Source organism: Panulirus ornatus, chromosome 20, assembly GCF_036320965.1.
Source record: "Panulirus ornatus isolate Po-2019 chromosome 20, ASM3632096v1, whole genome shotgun sequence".
In the NCBI taxonomy this organism is placed as follows: domain Eukaryota; kingdom Metazoa; phylum Arthropoda; class Malacostraca; order Decapoda; family Palinuridae; genus Panulirus; species Panulirus ornatus.
Genome location: NC_092243.1, coordinates 74,238,453 through 74,260,210, shown reverse-complemented (window position 1 = coordinate 74,260,210; position 21,758 = coordinate 74,238,453). Strand labels below are relative to the sequence as shown.

Genomic DNA, 21,758 nt, shown 5'->3' with positions numbered 1-21,758 from the left:
TCTGACTTTTTATTCGTGCTTTTGGTTAAATGTATATTGGTAGTGGGTAAGGAATCAGAACTGTTTAGTCAAGTACTGCTTACATATGTGTGAGAAGTGTAAAGCATGTGGGAGGTTTAAGTTTTAAGAATACATGGACTTGGAAAAGGCACATGACAGGGATGATATAGACGCTTTGCGGAAGGTTATACGAATATATGTTGTGGGATGAAAACTAATAGAAGCATGAAGTAATTTTTATCAAAAGAGTAAGGCATGCATGCAAGTAAGAAGAGAAGAGGGTGAATGGTTCCAGGTAAAGAGGGGTCTGCATTAAGGATGTATGATCACACCATGTCTATTCAATCTGTTTATGGATGGGATGATGAGGGAGATAAGTGTAACAGTCTGAGAGAAATGGCCAGGTCTGTTGGGAGGGGTATGGGAGTTGAAGCAGTGAAACTTTGCAGAAGCTGGTGTCTTAGTTTGAAAGTGTGTTAAATGGGAAAGTTGACAGTTTATGTGCATAAGAGAAAGGTTATTTAGCCTAGCAGGGAGTGAGAATCACCGACTGGAGTGTAAATCTGAATGGAGATATCTTAGGGAAGTGGAATTTTAATACCTGAAAGTGAACATGGACTCCCATGGTGTAGCAGTTAGTGTTCCTGACCATGACACATTCATGGGCCACCCAAGGTTGAGCATATAGGTTCAAATCTTGATTGCGGCAGTGGGTTCAGTAATGCACCAAGACCACAGCTCCCTATCCACATCCAAGCCCCACAAACGCTTTCTATGGTTTACCTCAGATGTTTCAAATGCCCTGGTTCGACCCATTTACAGCAAATCGACCCCAGTATACCACATCATTCCAATTCTCTTTATCCCTTGCATGCCTTTCACCCGACTGTATATTTACGCCCTGATCACTCAAAATCTTTTTCACTCCATCCTTCCACCCACAATTTGGTCTCCTACTTTTTGATCCTCTGACACATATAACCTCTTTGTCAACCTTTCCTCACTCATTCTCTCAATATATCCTAACCATCTCAGCACACCCCCATCTGCTCTCTCAACTACAGTCTTTTATTACCACTTATCTCTCTTACCCTTTCATTACTTACTTGATCAAACCACCTCACACCACACATTGTCCTCAAACATTTCATTTCCAACACATCCACCCTCCTCCGTACAACCCTATCTATAGCCTATTTATGGCCTTGATTAGAGCCTCAGCTTAAAAAAAAATTGGAGGTGAATTAAGCCACAAGGTAGGGAAGGGGGTTAAGGTCTTGAGTATAAAGAATGTATGAGAAAAGAGGTTATTGTTTGAGAGCAAAAAGATGGGTATTTCTGATAATTCAGTGGTCCCAAAAGTTTTATACCGATGTAAGGCATGGACTACAGATGAAAGAGTGCAGAAGAGGGTGGATGTGTTTTGAGGAAGGTTGATTGAATAAGAAATGATAGGATAATAGAGAGGTGTGGTAGTAAGAACATGTATAAGATAGCTGAAGAGAGTGTGCTGAAATGGTTTGGACATAAAGACTAAATATGAGGGTGTAAATGTTGAAAGTGAAGGAAAAAATGAGGATGGGGAATACATAGACAAGATCGAAGGATGGAGCAAAGACTTTGAGATTTGGGGGTGGGATGAAGCATGGATGGGATAGAGCAAACCTGAGCTATGTAGTATACAGGGGATGACATGCTGTCAGTGGGCTGAATCAGGACATATGAATTAGTCAGGGGAAACCAAAGGTAGATTTGAGGGAATATAATGACCTAGAGAAATATCTGATGTAGGAGCTAGTCAAAGGCGAGACCTAGGTCCTTGTTACAGGTTAACCCTGGAGGTGTGCTGACAGTGCTCATCCTGTAAATGTATGTTGTTCCAACTACAGTGTTAAAAAGTGAGGAGATTACCCTTGACAAGAAAACAACATTCACATTTTGTAAAATAGTATTTGTGTACCATTAGTATCCTCTGCTTAAAATGAAAGTTTTCTTATAAATGTACATGAAATGGAAGACATGTAAAAAAATAAATTACTTCTGTCTATGCACAAGCCATATACAATCTTAGAAGTGATTATGCACTGTGAAAAGGATGTACACACACTGCTCAACATTTCCCCTAACTTACCCAATTTCAGAACTATCAACTTCATAAAATAAGGAAGTCAAACCCCTGAACAAAAAGATATGAAAGTGTTTTAGGGCACAGACAGAAGCAACTATATAATATTTTAATTGTTTTATTACAACTGTATAGTTTAATGTATATATGGGCACAGTTTTTACATATCTAATACACTAAGGCAACTGGAGTTAAGAGATGAGAGGTTATAGAAGGCAGGAGTGTGGGATACACGCAACTTCATGCAACAAATATGAAAGCCCACAATGAAGATGTAACATTAAATGCTTTTATGGATGCACCAACTGTGCTGTACTAAGAAAAACGTGATGAAATTATGAAAACTGAAAAAATTAGTATGCCTTTTGGAAGATGCAAAGAATGCAGCAGTTTCATAAAGAAAAAAAATTAAGAAAAGCATGTTACAAAGAATCTTAAAATGAGTAGGGAGGATGAATATGTCACACAGTTGTGTGACATATTCATCATAAGACTAATGAAAAAGTATTGAAAAACCAAATATATACAATCTTTTTGATACATAAAAATGATACTTCACTATGCTATTGTGTGAAAATATGAAACACTATGCAGGATACTGAAAGTATATCTATCTATATCTCTGATGCCCATTCCCTCTGAGAACTTCCTAGAGAAGATGGCCATGGCAAAAATCTCCATAACTGGTGAACTTCAGTGACACTTCTCTGCCTTTCATACCTCACCCTTAGTGTAGCGTTTTCAGAGGCTCCTACCTGATGTTTCTACCAACTAATTCTATCTAATGTGTTTAACTGATGTTCCAATCTACTACTACCTAATGCTCCTCACTAATCTTTCTTTCTACTTCTATATAATGTTTCTACTTAATGCCCCTGCCTAATGTTCCTAATTCCTGCTTCTACTTATGGCTCTTTCCATTGCCAAAAGGCAGGGCATAGCACTCACCATAGAAAAATCTAGTTACAAAGAATGAGTTCTGTAAGTTAAGCATTGTTAAACAAGTGTTATGTGTGATAAAGAGAGATTGTACGTTTGTGGACAGAATGTCAGTAGTCCACACATGGATTAGGAATAAAAAAAGACAGCTACCTTGGTTAAAGAAGTGCAACTTGACAATCACTGAAGTGCTGGCTCACTACATAGTTATCACTAACCCTCCCAATACCCAGGTGAATATACCTCCCTGGTCAGAGGCTGCCTATCAACTAATTCTGGGTTGCTTTGCACACAACTAATTAAGAAGCAATTGTGAAAGAACTTTGCATAATACGTATGTAAGAAACATAAGCTGAAAAAAATGCTGAAAGAAGGAAAATATTTATGTTTTTGGATTGAGATATGGCTGAATGATGATAAGTTGCTGAAGGTTATGGATTTCAAATATCTGGGGAGTACATTCATAAAAGGTGGTGATATGCATGCTGAAAGGTAAGCATATGGTTACACCTCTGAGGAAAATAATTAAAGATTAAGAAAACAAGTTAGTATGTAATGAAGAACCCATTAAAAGAATTAATTAGCCCATCATATGGTATGGAAGAGAAATATAGATATGTTACAGAATCCCTTGGGGAAGATTACAAGATAAATGGAGATTTATGAAGGTGAGAAGTGTTGATACAGAAAGCAATGTGAGCGAGACAAGGAGCAAAATAATAGCCGCTGTAAAGGGGAAAATATATATTTTACTGTATGAAGACATGGATAAGGTGAATAATGAAAGGATGATGAAAAAGGCATATTTGTGTAGGGTAGTAAGGAGGGAATAAAGGGGGAAATAGTATGATGGAATGAGGAAGTTTATGAGTAAGACACCATTTCAAGATACAGGTATGAAGTTTTCCAAAAAATAAAGATGCACTGACCACATGAACCATCATGCAGTACAGTAAGAGATGCTATTTCAAATATCTATTAACACAATGATCCATACGACGGTGAAGAAGCAAAAAGTGATATCACCAGAACCTACAATAAAGGAGTTACCAAGAGATGTCTTCAACTAGAATGAAAGAAATAACTTTAATATCATACCTCAAAATTAACAATTAACTGATCATTTACAGATTACAATCTGGTGTGGAATGTTCACAGAAATTTTTAGATGACTAAAAAATTATCCATTTAAAATCAGATACATTACAAAGTTGTTTCCAATATAATTTCATAATCTGAAAGCAATAATGATAACAATCAGTTTCAATCACTCTTTAGTAATAAGTCCCTTTGTCTAAAACTTAATTCCTAAACATTATGCATAAAAATGAAAGGAATAAAAGGTATCCGGGAGATCATACACAAGCATACTTTTAATTAATCACATCTCTACATTATCACAGCTGCCAATAGAGGAAGAAAATCATATCTTGTCTTCATAGAAGGTAGATATTCCCTGCAAACCACCTGCAAATGTTAAAGTCAATGAAGGACATTTCAGAGTTTCAAAGGTATCTGTCTTTAAATTTTCTTTTTAAATCAAAGGAAACTGTAATATGAAAGATAATATAATTTTCATATTCAATAAATTTAAAGTTCTTGATGTATATACTAGGTAATACTAGCTTACCTGCAGTTTCCATACTAATAAAAATCCTTATAATTTCTAAGCCTGACAGTGTCTAACCAGATGAGATAAGCCTTCATCCTTCAATATCTGGGAACGTTTTGATATCCATTCCCTAGCGTGAGCCTGAAAAAAAATTATGCAAGATTGATACTCCAATATGAAGATAATTAACTACAGGTAATAATTAAGAGAGAAAAAAAGAACTAGCAATTACACATCATCAGTATATGTATTTTTTTTTATCATTATATTTGATCGCTGTTTCCCACGCCAGCAAAGTAGCACCAGGAAGCAGACAAAGAATGGCCCACCCACTCATATACACACATATATACATGAATGCCCATACACGCACATATACAAACACATGCATATCAACATGTACATATGTATATATTCATATACACAGACATATACATATACGTATACATATGTATACACACTTGTGGCATGAGAAGCGTGGGAGGTGGGTTGATTAGAAAGGGTAGTGAGTGGTGGGATGAAGAAGTAAGATTATTAGTGAAAGAGAAGAGAGAGGCATTTGGACGATTTTTGCAGGGAAAAAATGCAAATGAGTGGGAGATGTATAAAAGAAAGAGACAGAAGGTCAAGAGAAAGGTGCAAGAGGTGAAAAAGAGGGCAAATGAGAGTTGGGGTGAGAGAGTATCATTAAATTTTAGGGAGGATAAAAAGATGTTCTGGAAGGAGGTAAATAAAGTGTGTAAGACAAGGGAGCAAATGGGAACTTCAGTGAAGGGGGCAAATGGGGAGGTGATAACAAGTAGTGGTGATGTGAGAAGGAGATGGAGTGAGTATTTTGAAGGTTTGTTGAATGTGTTTGATGACAGAGTGGCAGATATAGGGTGTTTTGTCGAGGTGGTGTGCAAATGAGAGAGTTAGGGAAAATGATTTGGTAAACAGAGAAGAGGTAGTAAAAGCTTTGCGGAAGATGAAAGCCGGCAAGGCAGCAGGTTTGGATGGTATTGCAGTGGAATTTATTAAAAAAGGGGGTGACTGTATTGTTGGCTGGTTGGTAAGGTACATAATTCAGAGTCTGCCTTTATTCATTCCCATCGCCACCCCGCCACACATGAAATAACAACCTGGATTGAACCAGGGTATGTGAAGCGTCTGGGGTAAACCATGGAAAGTTCTGCGGGCCTGGATGTGGAAAGGGAGCTGTGATTTCGGTGCATTATTACATGACAGCTAGAGACTGAGTGTGAATGAATGTGGCCTTTGTTGTCTTTTCCTAGCGCTACCTCGCACACATGAGGGGGAGGGGGTTGTTATTTCATGTGTGGCGAGGTGGCGATGGGAATGAATAAAGGCAGACAGTATGAATTATGTACATGCGTATACATATATATGTCTGTGTGTGTGTATATATATGTATATGTTGAGATGTATAGGTATGTATATTTGCGTGTATGGATGTGTATGTATATGCATGTGTATGGGGGTGGGTTGGGCCATTCCTTTCATCTGTTTCCTTGCGCTACCTCGCAAACGTGGGAGACAGCGACAAAGCAAAATAATAATAAAAATATATATATATATATTCAATGAGAACCAATCCCTTTCCTCTCTTCCTACACGTACACATGCCTTACATCCTCAATAAAAACTTTTCACTGCTTCTAACAACTTGCCACCCACACCATATATTCTTAATACTTTCCACAGAGCATCTCTATCAACTCTATCATATGCCTTCTCCAGATCCATAAATGCTACATACAAATCCATTTGCTTTTCTAAGTATTTCTCACATACATTCTTCAAAGCAAACACCTAATCCACACATCCTCTACCACTTCTGAAACCACACTGCTCTTCCCCAATCTGATGCTCTGTACATGCCTTCACCCTCTCAATCAATACCCTCCCATATAATTTACCAGGAATACTCAACAAACTTATACCTCTGTAATTTGAGCACTCACTCTTATCCCCTTTGCCTTTGTACAATGGCACTATGCACGCATTCCTCTAATTCTCAGGCACCTCACCATGAGTCATACATACATTAAATAACCTTACCAACCAGTCAACAATACAATCCCCCCCTTTTTTAATAAATTCCACTGCAATACCATCCAAACCTGCTGCCTTGCCGGCTTTCATCTTCCGCAAAGCTTTTACTACCTCTTCTCTGTCTACCAAATCATTTTCCCCAACCCTCTCACTTTGCACACCACCTCGACCAAGACACCCTATATCTGCCACTCTATCATCAAACACATTCAACAAACCTTCAAAATACTCACTCCATCTCCTTCTCACATCACCACTACTTGTTATCACCTCCCCATTAGCGCCCTTCACTGAAGTTCCCATTTGCTCCCTAGTCTTACGCACTTTGTTTACCTCCTTCCAGAACATCTTTTTATTCTCCCTAAAATTTAATGATACTCTCTCACCCCAACTCTCATTTGCCCTCTTTTTCACCTCTTGCACCTTTCCCTTGACCTCCTGTCTCTTTCTTTTATACATCTCCCACTCAATTGTATTTTTTCCCTGCAAAAATCGTCCAAATGCCTCTCTCTTCTCTTTCACTGATAATCTTACCTCTTCATCCCACCACTCACTACCCTTTCTAATCAACCCACCTCCCACGCTTCTCATGCCACAAGCATCTTTTGCGCAATCCATCACTGATTCCCTAAATACATCCCATTCTTCCCCCACTCCCCTTACTTCCATTGTTCTCACCTCTTTCCATTCTGTACTCAGTCTCTCCTGGTACTTCCTCACACAAGTCTCCTTCCCAAGCTCACTCACTCTCACCACCCTCTTCACCCCAACATTCACTCTTCTTTTCTGAAAACCCATACAAATCTTCACCTTAGCCTCCACAAGATAATGATCAGACATCCCTCCAGTTGCACCTCTCAGCACATTTACATCCAAAAGTCTCTCTTTCGCACGCCTGTCAATTAACACGTAATCCAATAACGCTCTCTGGCCATCTCTCCTACTTACATACGTATACCTATGTATATCTCGCTTTTTAAACCAGGTATTCCCAATCACCAGTCCTTTTGCAGCACATAAATCTACAAGCTCTTCACCATTTCCATTTACAACACTGAACACCCCCATGTATACCAATTATTCCCTCAACTGCCACATTACTCACCTTTGCATTCAAATCACCCATCACTATAACCCGGTCGCGTGCATCAAAACCACTAACACACTCATTTAGCTGCTCCCAAAACACTTGCCTCTCATGATCTTTCTTCTCATGCCCAGGTGCATATGCACCAATAATCACCCATCTCTCTCCATCAACTTTCAGTTTTACCCATATTAATCGAGAGTTTACTTTCTTTGGTCTCCCACTTCTCCTCGTTCCCTCCACCTCCGACACATATATCCTCTTGGTCAATCTTTCCTCACTCATTCTCTCCATGTGCCCAAACCATTTCAAAACACCCTCATCTGCTCTCTCAACCATGCTCTTTTTATTTCCACACATCTCTCTTACCCTTACGTTACTTACTCGATCAAACCAAACCACCTCACACCATACATTGTCCTTAAACATCTCATTTCCAGCACATCCATCCTCCTGCGCACAACTCTATCCATAGCCCACGCCTCGCAACCATACAACATTGTTGGAACAACTATTCCTTCAAACATACCCATTTTTGCTTTCCGAGATAATGTTCTCGACTTCCACACATTCTTCAAGGCTCCCAGGATTTTCGCCCCCTCCCCCACCCTATGATCCACTTCCGCTTCCATGGTTCCATCCGCTGCCAGATCCACTCCCAGATATCTAAAACACTTTACTTCCTCCAGTTTTGCTCCATTCGAACTTACCTCCCAATTGACTTGACCCTCAACCCTACTGTACCTAATAACCTTGCTCTTATTCACATTTACTCTTAACTTTCTTCTTTCACACACTTTACCAAACTCAGTCACCAGCTTCTGCAGTTTCTCACATGAATCAGCCACCAGCGCTGTATCATCAACGAACAACAAATGACTCACTTCCCAAGCTCTCTCATCCCAAACAGTCTTCATACTTGCCCCTCTTTCCAAAACTCTTGCATTTACCTCCCTAACAACCCCATCCATAAACAAATTAAACAAACATGGAGACATCACACACCCCTGCCGCAAACCTACATTCACTGAGAACCAATCACTTTCCTCTCTTCCTACACATACACATGCCTTACATCCTCGATAAAAACTTTTCACTGCTTCTAACAACTTGCCTCCCACACCATATATTCTTAATACCTTCCATAGAGCACCTCTATCAACTCTATCATATGCCTTCTCCAGATCCATAAATGCTACATACAAATCCATTTGCTTTTCTAAGTATTTCTCACATACAATCTTCAAAGCAAACACCTGATCCACACATCCTCTACCACTTCTGAAACCACACTGCTCTTCCCCAATCTGATGCTCTGTGCATGCCTTCACCCTCTCAATCAATACCCTCCCATATAATTTACCAGGAATACTCAACAAACTTATACCTCTGTAATTTGAGCAATCACTCTTATCCCCTCTGCCTTTGTACAATGGCACTATGCACGCATTCCGCCAATCCTCAGGCACCTCACCATGAGTCATACATACATTAAATACCTTACCAACCAGTCAATAATACAGTCACCCCCTTTTTTAATAAATTCCACTGCAATACCATCCAAACCTGCTGCCTTGCCGGCTTTCATCTTCCGCAAAGCTTTTACTACCTCTTCTCTGTTTACCAAATCATTTTCCCTAACCCTCTCACTTTGCACACCACCTCAACCAAAACACCCTATATCTGCCACTCTATCATCAAACACATTCAACAAACCTTCAAAATACTCACTCCATATATATATATATATATATATATATATATATATATATATATATATATATATATATATATATATATATATGTATTAAGAATATATGGTGTGGGAGGAAAGTTGTTAGAAGCAGTGAAAAGTTTTTATCGAGGATGTAAGGCATGTGTACGTGTAGGAAGAGAGGAAAGTGATTGGTTCTCAGTGAATGTAGGTTTGCAGCAGGGGTGTGTGATGTCTCCATGGTTGTTTAATTTGTTTATGGATGGGGTTGTTAGGGAGGTAAATGCAAGAGTTTTGGAAAGAGGGGCAAGTATGAAGTCTGTTGGGGATGAGAGAGCTTGGGAAGTGAGTCAGTTGTTGTTCGCTGATGATACAGCGCTGGTGGCTGATTCATGTGAGAAACTGCAGAAGCTGGTGACTGAGTTTGGTAAAGTGTGTGGAAGAAGAAAGTTAAGAGTAAATGTGAATAAGAGCAAGGTTATTAGGTACAGTAGGGTTGAGGGTCAAGTCAATTGGGAGGTGAGTTTGAATGGAGCAAAACTGGAGGAAGTGAAGTGTTTTAGATATCTGGGAGTGGATCTGGCAGCGGATGGAACCATGGAAGCGGAAGTGGATCATAGGGTGGGGGAGGGGGCGAAAATTCTGGGGGCCTTGAAGAATGTGTGGAAGTCGAGAACATTATCTCGGAAAGCAAAAATGGGTATGTTTGAAGGAATAGTGGTTCCAACAATGTTGTATGGTTGCGAGGCGTGGGCTATGGATAGAGTTGTGCGCAGGAGGATGGATGTGCTGGAAATGAGATGTTTGAGGACAATGTGTGGTGTGAGGTGGTTTGATCAAGTGAGTAACGTAAGGGTAAGAGAGATGTGTGGAAATAAAAAGAGTGTGGTTGAGAGAGCAGAAGAGGGTGTTTTGAAGTGGTTTGGGCACATGGAGAGAATGAGTGAGGAAAGATTGACCAAGAGGATATATGTGTCGGAGGTGGAGGGAACGAGGAGAAGAGGGAGACCAAATTGGAGGTGGAAAGATGGAGTGAAAAAGATTTTGTGTGATCGGGGCCTGAACATGCAGGAGGGTGAAAGGAGGGCAAGGAATAGAGTGAATTGGAGCGATGTGGTATACCGGGGTTGACGTGCTGTCAGTGGATTGAATCAAGGCATGTGAAGCGTCTGGGGTAAACCATGGAAAGCTGTGTAGGTATGTATATTTGCGTGTGTGGACATATGTATATACATGTGTATGGGGGGGTTGGGCCATTTCTTTCGTATGTTTCCTTGCGCTACCTCGCAAACGCGGGAGACAGCGACAAAGTATAAAAAAGAAAAAAAAAAAATATATATATATATATATATATATATATATATATATATATATATATATATATATATATATATATATATATATATATAATTATTATCATGTGTGTGCGTGTGTGTGTGTGTGTGTGTATACAAATACAAAGCATATGAACACATACTACCATATAACATACAAACCTCCCACAGCTATTGGAGGTTTGTATATATTTTTTTTCACACATATTTCACACATTAGTCAGGTAGCATTAAGAAGAAAGGACTGAGCCTTAGAGGGAATATCCTCACTTTATGCATGGTGGATGACATAAACAGAGCCTCTCAAGTCACTCACATATCTCCAATTCATGTTTAGAATGCAACAGCAAATAAAGTCTTCTATCTTTTTTATCTATATCTCTGACACCCATTCCCTCCAGGAACTCCCATTAAAAGGGTTGCCACAGCAAAAGAGTCTCCACTTACTGCAGTCCTTACATGCCTCCCTTGCATATACCATTCAGTGCATCCTTCCACAACTTCTCTCCCTTCAGTGCTCTTCCACACTATTTCCCCATATCACAGGTGGTCTTCCACTCACACCAATCTCTAATCGTGCTGTTATACACTCTCCTTGTAAACTCCCCATTTTGAATTCTGCCTACATGCCCAAACCACTTTAAAACATACATTTCATCCCCTCTAACACTCCACAATTCATTCCCTTTGTATTCTTAGCCATATCAAATCTCCCACACACCCCATCATTCCCCTCATTTCATCTAGGCATACTACATGCTCCTCTCAAATAGCTCATTTCTACAGCATGGATTCTTGACCTTTGTGACTCATTCCATGTCAATGTTTCAGCTGCATAGGTTAGGGTCAGGAGGATTATGCTGTCCCTTAATCCTTTCTTCACTTCCATAACAACACCTATACACTTCATTATTCTTTTTTTTTTTTTTTTTTTTTTTTTTACACTGGAGGCTCCAGTCATGGACAAAAGTCCACATCAAGGCTGGGCCTTAACTGAAATATAAAGAGGATTATGGAAGGGAAAATAAAGAGATAAGGGAATGTATTTACAAATTTTGCAGGAAGTGAAAAACCAGTCTTTTAAGATGTATTAAGGGACTCAATGATTCTTCTACCCTGTACTGCTCTCTCCCTTATCTCTCTTTCCATATCACAAAATTTACCCACGATAGCACCAAAATACTTAAAGTTTGTAACCTCTTCCAGTATTTCTCCCCCATATCTATAACACAGTTTAGTACAATTTTTTCTCACTCTATAGGGCTTTGCAAAATATATACTTTTACCCTGTTTCCTTTCAAAATGAATCTAAATGATAACCAACATAAATCCATATATGGCCTTCCATTCTAATTGGTCTTACCCTCTTGACATATCTTTCAACCAAGTGTTCTAACAGTTTCTAAAAATTGTAATTGATAAATCATTATTCAAAATGACAGAGGAATGAGCTTAAATGTCTATTCTACCATTGTAAAAAGCCATTTTCTGATATTCAATGAAGCTCTTTCACCTAATAAAGACATTGTAGTTCTTTTGACATCAATAATTCAGTTTCACAAAATATAAGATCATGCAAATACTGTACTTGCAGGATATTTAAACTAACAAAATTTTTGGTAAATGCTCTGAGTGTTGTAAGATGTCACATATCAAAATGAACTGAACTGAAACACCAAGTGCATTGTAAAGCCACACAAGTTTTTGGCAATGGCATGACAATCCCTGATGTAATAGTAACCTTTTTGATCATTTTATGGTAATTAATGCACAGCTAACTTTGTGTACTAACTGGATTACAGTTATCTCCCAAAGCTACTGTATCAAAGAGCTACCTGTCTATTGTATGGTGTACTCATTCTTGTGCTACAGTAAAGAACATCATAGAAGAACTAACCACACATTCTGGTCTGTTATGTTTGAGCACCAACGACCATGCAATAGAAGCCATATTCAACATCTGGGTCTGGGTCAGGTTGCACCAGGTCACTATGCACCAAAACAGTCTGAGGGCCAGTGATCCACAACGCTTCTCGTGAACTCCAGTAAGGCCCTGCCATGCAAGAAATTATTTATGATTCCTGTACTGCAAAAGTCTGGCTCTTATAATATATATCTTTTCATTACCCTTACTTTTGAAGGATCTACTAACACATATCAGTAAATGTAATAATGTAATTTCATAACTGCCTTAAGCACTTTAGAAATTCCAAGGGAAAGCTGATGACCTATTAATACTATTCATTTATTCATCAGCTGAAGAAGAAAGTGCACAGGAGGCTCTGTGTTAAACATGTTCAGGAACAAGTTTCTGTGTGCATGTGCTGAGCAACTATACCATGTTTATTTGTACAGTATACATATATTGGTAAGAATGTGTAAATAAAAATATACATGTAAATATTAAGTGTTCTGATACACAGAGTTTGCAAACATATAGAAAATGCTAATTTTGGTTTTTCTGCTTCACACACTTTCACAGATACATATACAATTAAGGTCTTTCATGCAAACCAAATGTATTTGAGCAAATGCAGTCAATTATAATCTCAACAATTACACTGTTTGAAAAAAAGGGATTAATTCTTGTCTGAGAAACCCAATACTTTGAACAATGAAAACCCTAATGTACCTTATTTACTGAAGAGTATTTCTGTGCTTTCGTATTGTCTCAACAGTCAATTTAGGGACAGTTCTGGAGGTGCTGACAATACCAGTTTCTAGTCAATTTAGAAAGAAAATTAAAATTAACCAGAATGCAATATGTCTCCCTCCACACTATCATTTACCATCATGTTATCCACAGGAGAAGACAGCAAAAAGTTATCTTTACTACACCACTCATAAACCTAAACTTACTTAAAAAACCTTCTATCTTATTTTTAAGGGTCAAGACAAAGTCCATCTTCACTATACCCTCACAAGTCAGGTCAAAAGCTATCTTCACTAACTCCATCTCCTTCACTATATCACTATTTTCTTTAATCCCTTACAGGTCAGGTAAAAGACCATCTTCATTACAAGCTCATCATCACCACACCTTATCTTCACTATATCCTCAACACTACTGGACTTTGTTCTGAGCCTCATGGACCAGTAATGGCATAGTGATGATGTGTTAGACACAACTGTTTTAGGTCAATTAAAGTGCATATTCAATATACCAGGGTCTGACCTCAACAGTTTGTGACCTAAGGTCAAGTCAAAAGTCATCATCACTGCGTCCAATGACACCACTGGCCTCTGACCTGACTTATATGGGTCAGATCAAAGGCAGCAAAACATAATGTAGCCTCAAGGATCAAATCAAAGACTAGACACATTTCAAAAAGTTTTTCACTTCCTGTAGAATTCGTAAATACTTTCCCTTGTCTCTTCTTTTTCCCTTTCATTCGCTTTCCATATTTCAATTAAGGCCTGGCCTTGGTCAGGACTTTTGTTCGTGACGAGCCTAAAAAAAAAAAAAAAAAAAAAAAAAAAGAATCTAGCTCAAGCCAGGTACCCATTTCATTAACCAGCCCATAGGGTAGGATAAACAGCTGGGTTAACTGCTGACTAGCTGCCACAACCAGGATTTCAACCTGTGAGGACTTGATCCAAGGTAGCCTATGAACGCATCATGGTCAGCAATGCCAACTGCTACACCACAAACAACCATAACTTAACTTTGTTATCCCACCACACAGTACCCTTTCTCATACATCACATCCAACCTTTCTAAGGCTACATAATGCAACTGCGACTGTAAGCAATGCTACCCTAAATACCTTCCACTCTTCCAATCCACATTTCATATAACATTACCCCATCCCACTCTTCAGTCAATTTCTCTTGCTACAACTGCGTGCAGGCTACATTACAAGCTCACTCACTTTCAATACTTATTTTGACTATCATAAAAATATCCATTAGTGTCTGTTTTGATTATGGTACTAATGGTATAAAGATGGTGATTTACCTGTATATGTGAGATAATGTCTTGTAGCAAGGCTGTACAGAGTTGTTCTGCCTCTTGCTGTACTTGTGGATCTCCACCATATAATGAATCATTACCCTCAACTGAAATGGAAACTTCTGTTAATACTTCAAAATAAATCTAGCTTTGCAGACACATGTTTAATAACCCCTAAACTGCAGTGGTGAAAACCCTGCATAAGATGAAATGTAGCAAAGCAGCTGAAATGATTGGAACTGCAGTTGATTTTCTCAAGAAAAAGGATAACATTGTTAATGACTGGTTGATTAGGATTCACAATGTAGGTGCCTGAAGAATGGTGATATGCCTGTAAAATGCCACTGTTTAAAGGCAAGAGAGATGAAAGTGAACATTCAAATAATATGTTTAAGTTTGCTGATTATACCCAGTATGGGAATATTGTCATTGATAGGGTGGTGGCATGCAAGGCATAAAATTGGGAGGAACATTGCTTTAGCGGTGGTAGAGGATATGATAGGGTTGACAGAAATGCTTTGTGAAAGGTGAAATCAATACTGTATATGGTTTGGGAGGAAAGCCTTTGGAAGCAGTTAGCAGTTTCTATCAAGAGAGTAAGGCATGTGTGAGTAGAATGAGATGAGGGTGAGAGGTTCCATGTGAAGCTGGATCTGCAGCAAAGATATATATGATGTCCCCATGGCTATTAAACATGCTTATGGATGGGATGATGAGGGAGGTACATGCAAGAGTATAGGTGAGATATAGGATGGGTTTGCAGTCTGTTGGGTGAATCAGTTGCTGTCAGCTGATGACATGGATCTGGTGTCAGACTCTAGTGAGAAACTGTAGAAGCTGGTGTCTGAGTATGGAATAGTGTGTGAAGGAGAAAGTTGTGAGTTGATGTGAGTAAAAGTAAAGCTACTTAAGTTTACCAGGCAAGAGAGAGGTTGGCTGGAGTGTGTTTGAAAGGAGAGAACCTGGAGGAACCAGAATGTTTTAGATACATAAGAATTGATATGGCAGCAGCTGGGACCAATTAAGGAAGGTATAGGATGGGTAAATAAGGCTAAAGTTTTGGGTTCATTTAGGAGTGTGTGGAGAGAGGTCATTGTGTGTAAGAGCAAAGAGGGATAAGTTTGATGGTATAGTATTCCTGATTGTGTTGTATGGATGCAAGGCATGGGCCCTAAATGAAAAAGTACAGAAGGGGGTGAATGTATTGGAAATGAAATACTTGAAAACAATATGTAGTATGTGTAGGTTTGGCTGAGAGGGAAATAAAAGGGTGAGAGAAAGGTGTGGCAGTAAGAGGGGTATGCCTAAGAGAGCTGAAGAGGGTGTGCTGGACATAGGAATAGGACAACTGAGGAAAGACTGATAAAAAGGGTATAGTTGTCAGAAGTAGAAGGAACAAGGAAAAAAAGGAGACCAAATTAGAGATGAAAGGATTTTTACCTAAAACCTAACCCCAAGTAGTCGTCAGGTTTTCGTAGGTTCTACTGATTTGTATGAATGTTCTCACCTACTTTATATCAATTACCCTATTTTTTCACCGATGTTTGCAGCCTTTCCTACTTACTTAGTACCATAACATAAAATCAATATCATCCTCTCCCAGTCTAAATCACTTTTACTTAGCATTAAGAGTCCACTTTCATACATTTTCTTTAACCTCTGTGAATTATTTGTGCAGTACCATTGAACTGCATATCTACTCATTCTTTAGTTTAAGGCTGGGCACTTTAGTATTTCACCAATGAGGTGATGAGATTGCTACATTAGAAACCAAAAACAGTAAATCTCAGTAATATTTCTTCAAATGTCAAATAGAATGCCAATGGTGTATCTCTGGGACTAATACTGAGCCCCTTGCTTTTCCTAACATATACAAAGTACAGTCCCAATTCCTGTTAACAAAGCAAGCTCAGTCTCTTTGCTGACAAAATTACTGTCTGCCTCTGGTCTTGAGCCATTGCTAACATCAGTTTGCAGGCAGACAAAAAGTCTAGATTTTTCTGAGACTTCTTACATGCAGTTCTGTTGACAGACAAATCCTAACAGGACATGTTTCAGTTTCCTTTGCTGGACAAAGTCATGTTACAGACAAAATACTTTGGCTTATATTTAACAAATTATGAAAGCAGAAATCACAATGAATTCTAAAAGAAATGGCATGGGATTCTGTCTTGCATTCAAAACCTTCTGAAAGATCAATGAATCACTACAGATGTTACAATCTGGCTTTGGTCTTTCCATATCTAAGTTTAACAGGCCCCCCTAAACAAAGAAGGGATGATGATATGAAAAGAATGTCTGAAGATGGAGAATTTCTTGTCATTTGTTTTAAACACATGAAAAGTAATGAATACATTTAAGTGATATCTGAAGTCCCCAGAGAGAATCTTTTAATCAAAAGTTTTGAATATATGGAAAGACAGCTTTTCTTGGTACAGAATTGCTGATCCTCACCAGTGTAAATATGATAAGGCAAAATATCCTGAGATGCTGCAGAAAGTGCATGTAGTAATGATATTGACAAGAGAGCTTGATTATCTGTATCCTTCTGCCATGGATATGACCGCACAGCATTTGTAAGTCCACGAAGAAGGTACAGTGGTGGAGAAGCATCAGGGGGATCAGGTGTAGCAATAAGGGTGGAAGCTAAACTAGCAAATGAAAGGCAGAGAATTTCAGTAATTTGCCCTCCTCCATCTGCATCCTGTGAGCTTGCTACTTCCAATATCTCCCTGATAGCTGCCTTCATGCAAGCATCTCCTGAAATAATAAAATATAAATTGCAGGACATGTTATGAAGTATTTCTATCAAAAAATATGCACAAATACAGCTATGGCATTACAAAAATCTCATATCAGGTTTTATGCCACTCTGAATAGTCATTTTGTAGGTTATTCATGAGAATGTTGAAAAAGGAGCAATCAGCAAACACAAAAACATCATATAATTCAACTTATCCAAATCATACGGGGTACTGAATGTAATTCCCTAACATCTGTGTTACTCACTATCCCCTACATATTCAAATATCAAGAACTAAATTTGATGAAAAGTCCTCTATCTTGAGTTACCTATCTTATAAGTGAATTGGTCTTCTACTGTTTGCAAGTGTGCATATAAAGAATAATGTTCTCAAGTAAATACAGAGAGAGGCTATGAGATATGAGGAATCAGGGTGACAGGAAAGAAAATCACTGGCTTAATTGAGAAGGTGAAAGAGCAATTAGCAAAGGATACAATGTTGATTCAAAACGTGTGACAGACCAATATATAGTGTGCAGAGCATATAGGACCAAAGAACAATAGTTTGGGCTCAAATGACTTTGAAAACTGAAATGATAATTTCATCCACATAAGTTTTCTGTTAGACAGAAATCATAAGAAAATTCCTATAAAACTATTTATAATAGCCCATCACTAGCACAAGCAATGTAACACTGGTAATTATCTAATGACACAATATAAATAAAAATTCACCATGCTGCAATAATCCACTAATATATAATAGCATCACAATTCAGGTCCTATCTCTAAATCAAACAACAGTTAACAGGTATATACAACATGAACATGGAGAAGTCAGGTGACATGCGTGTTTTCAATATGCTGCTGAGTCTCTGCTCAGAAGTCTCTCAAACTATAAACTCCTTCCCTGTGGTATGCAGTGTATCCAGTGCACTTGTGTTCACATTAGTACAGAATATTAGTCTATACACAGGATAGGGTCCACTTAGGAGCTATACAATATCTCTAACATCATGGTGCTGTGATAAAAAAAGGACTATTGGTCTAAAACACAGTATAAACTCATAGCATAACCTTAATATCCCTTAATCTTTCAACTGGTGCTTACAAATTTATTTTCTATAATACTATAACTGTTTCATATATACTCAGCGTTTTATACTGCTTCCATACACTTAATACAGAAGACTCTAAATTATGCACAGATAAGATGGAAACATATTCACAGTAAAGGGCTGCTGCTGCTGGTGATGCATGGAAAGGTTCTCAGAGGGTAAGGCACAACACTTTTTATTCAAAAAAGTATTCTGTATTTACATCACTCTAACATTCAAAGTAAGTTTTGACTCATCTAAAATCTTTAAAAGACTATCCATATCAAATCATGAAGATCTGTAAGAATTTCTTTTCTTTCTTTCAAACTATTCGCCATTTCCCGCGTTAGCAAGGTAGCGTTAAGAACAAAGGACTGGGCCTCTGAGGGAATATCCTCACCTAGCCCCCTACTCTGTTCCTTCTTTTGGAAAAAAAAAAAACAAGAATTACACCATTATCTATATCAAGAAAATATAAAACAATACAAGAGAGCATTGTAACACTAAATACAAATATCTATAGCTACTCAGTTACATCAGTATTTAGTTAAAATAATTCATATAGGAGCAGCGCCTTATCATGTCTATTCACCAACCAACTTTCAAAAATTTCACTCCTAATTTTATAAGGTGAATCAGGTGCACAGCCTCTCAGTTCTCTCTCACACATCCTCAACCTATGTTCAACATGTTAAAATGAAACATAAACTTCTACACTAAATAAATGCACTTGTCATTTTTTCAGTCTGGACACTATGGTAATTCAACAAGCAAGACCAAAGCCTTCATTCACAACAACTCTATACACAGAATGGGTCCATTTTACTTAATTCTAAATCATTATTCTGCCACCTTCACCTAAAATGCCTCTTGCCTCAAACCTTAAACTACTTAGCATGCCCCAGCACAGGGGTTTATAAAAATGCAGGTCCATCAGTGACGGGGGCAAATGGGGAAATGCAACAGGCAGAAATCAAAAGAGAAGGAGATGAAGTATTTTGAAAGGTTGTTAAATATGTTTGGTGATGGGAAAAATGTGGGATGTTTTGGATGTGGAGGAATGCAAAGTGTCATAAAAAGTTGTTTGGTAAAAGATAAAAATGTACTAAAGGCCTTGCAAAGGGTACTTAAAGACTGCAGTTGAATTTCTTAAGAAAAGAGTAACTGTGTCGTTGACTGGTTAGTTCGAATTTTTAGAGAATGCATGATTCATAATGAGATGCCAGAGAATTGGAAGAATACAGTGCCACTGCATAAAGGCAATGGGACAAAGTGAAAGTTCAAAATACACAGGTAAAGTTTGTTAAGTGTACCTGGTCAAGTACCAGGTACACTTAAACTGAGTTACAGACTAAGGAATAACAATGATGTTTCAGAAATGGTAAAGGATGTGCTTCAAAGAATTTATGTGAGAAATACTTAAAAGGAATCAAAGAACTTGCATGCGGCTCTGTGGAAGGTGTTGCAGAAAAACTGGCATTCTGGCCACAAACATACAATCTCCACTTGTCAAAAATAACACTTGACAACACTTAACTCATACAACTCATTCTTTGTAACTAGATCTTACTGAGGTGGGCGATTATGATAGCCCTGCCTTTTGGCAAAATGGTAGGAGCAACAGGTAGAAGTAGTAGGTAGGAACAATCAGACAAGAGCATTAGGTAGAAACATTTAGCAGGAGTAGTAGGTAAAAACATTAGGCAGGATCATTAGGTAGGAACATTAGGCAGAAGCATTAAGTAGAAGTACTCAATTGAGCATTAGGTAGGAGGTTCTGCAAACGCTGTGCCAGAGTTGCCCTCTGCCAGTGGCCTGTTGAGGGTAAGGCACTAAAAGCTAAGAAGCAGCAGTGGAATTCACTAGTTGTGAAGACTATTGTCATAGCCACAGAAAAACTGCTATAAACAGTGGAGAGTCTTTACCTAAAGAGTAAAGCATGTATGTGTGGAGGATGAGAAGAGGTTAGTGGTTCTAGGTGAAGATGGGTATGCAGCAGGAGTGTGATGTCACCATGGCTGTATGATTCATTTATGGATGGTGTGGTGAGGGAAGTGGATGCAAAGACCTTGGAGAGAGGAGCAGGTATGCAGTCTGTCAAGTCTGTTCAGGATGGGGGGGTAACTGAAAGATATGTCAACTGATGTTTGGTGATGACACAGCACTAGTAACATGTCTAAGTTTGGGAGCATGAAAAATGAGAAAGTAAAGAATGAATATGAAAAAAGCAAGGTCATTAGATCAAGTTGTGAAGAGACACAGATTCTTTAAAGCGTGACTTTGAATGGAGAGAATTTGGAGAATGTGGAGTGTTTTAGATGCCTTGGAGTGGATATGGCAGGAAATGTAACCCTGAGAGTTGAAGTGAGGGGGCTAAGATCCCAGCCCATTAAGAAATATGCCTTTAATGGAAAAGATGGGTAAATCTGATAGTATGGTAGTCCTGTCACTGCTATATGAATATGAGACACGTGCCGTAGAGAAAGAATGAACAAGGACATATTTAACAGGCAGGTGAAACCACGGAAAGGTCTATTGAGCCTGGATGAATAGAGAGAACTGGTTTTGGTACATAATATATGACATCTTGAGACTGGATGCGAGTAGATGAGGCCACTTCTTCATCTATAACCTATAACTGGCACTACATCGCTGATTCAGGAAATGGTGAAAATGAATGGAAAAATAGCCCTATCAATAAATAGAAAATATCCAGAAAAGTTTGACAGCACGTCAACCCCTGTATACCACATGACTCCAATTCACTCTATTTCTTGCCCTCCTTTCACCCTCCTGCATGTTCAGGCCCCGATCACACAAAATCTTTTTCACTCCATCTTTCCACCTCCAATTTGGTCTCCCTCTTCTCCTCGTTCCCTCCACCTCCGACACATATATCCTCTTGGTCAATCTCTCCTCACTCATTCTCTCCATGTGCCCAAACCATTTCAAAACACCCTCTTCTGCTCTCTCAACCACGCTCTTTTTATTTCCACACATCTCTCTTACCCTTACGTTACTTACTCGATCAAACCACCTCACACCACACATTGTCCTCAAACATCTCATTTCCAGCACATCCATCCTCCTGCGCACATCT

At 38.6% G+C, this 21,758-nt stretch overlaps 1 protein-coding gene across 2 annotated transcripts in view; it reads right to left on the bottom strand.

Annotated features, from left to right (window-relative positions):
* Positions 1 to 4,131: 4,131 nt before the first annotated feature.
* LOC139756142 (VPS35 endosomal protein-sorting factor-like) overlaps positions 4,132 to 21,758 on the bottom strand; it is a 105,481-nt gene continuing 87,854 nt past the window's right edge. For both annotated transcript variants that reach the window (XM_071675277.1, XM_071675278.1), the window contains 5 exons: positions 17,273 to 17,578; positions 14,825 to 14,925; positions 12,764 to 12,919; positions 4,695 to 4,817; positions 4,132 to 4,531 (listed from right to left, as the gene is read on the bottom strand). In XM_071675277.1, coding sequence (XP_071531378.1) covers positions 4,731 to 4,817; positions 12,764 to 12,919; positions 14,825 to 14,925; positions 17,273 to 17,578 — 650 coding nt within the window. In that variant the 3' untranslated portion in view covers positions 4,132 to 4,531; positions 4,695 to 4,730. The remainder of the gene's footprint in view (positions 4,532 to 4,694; positions 4,818 to 12,763; positions 12,920 to 14,824; positions 14,926 to 17,272; positions 17,579 to 21,758) is intronic.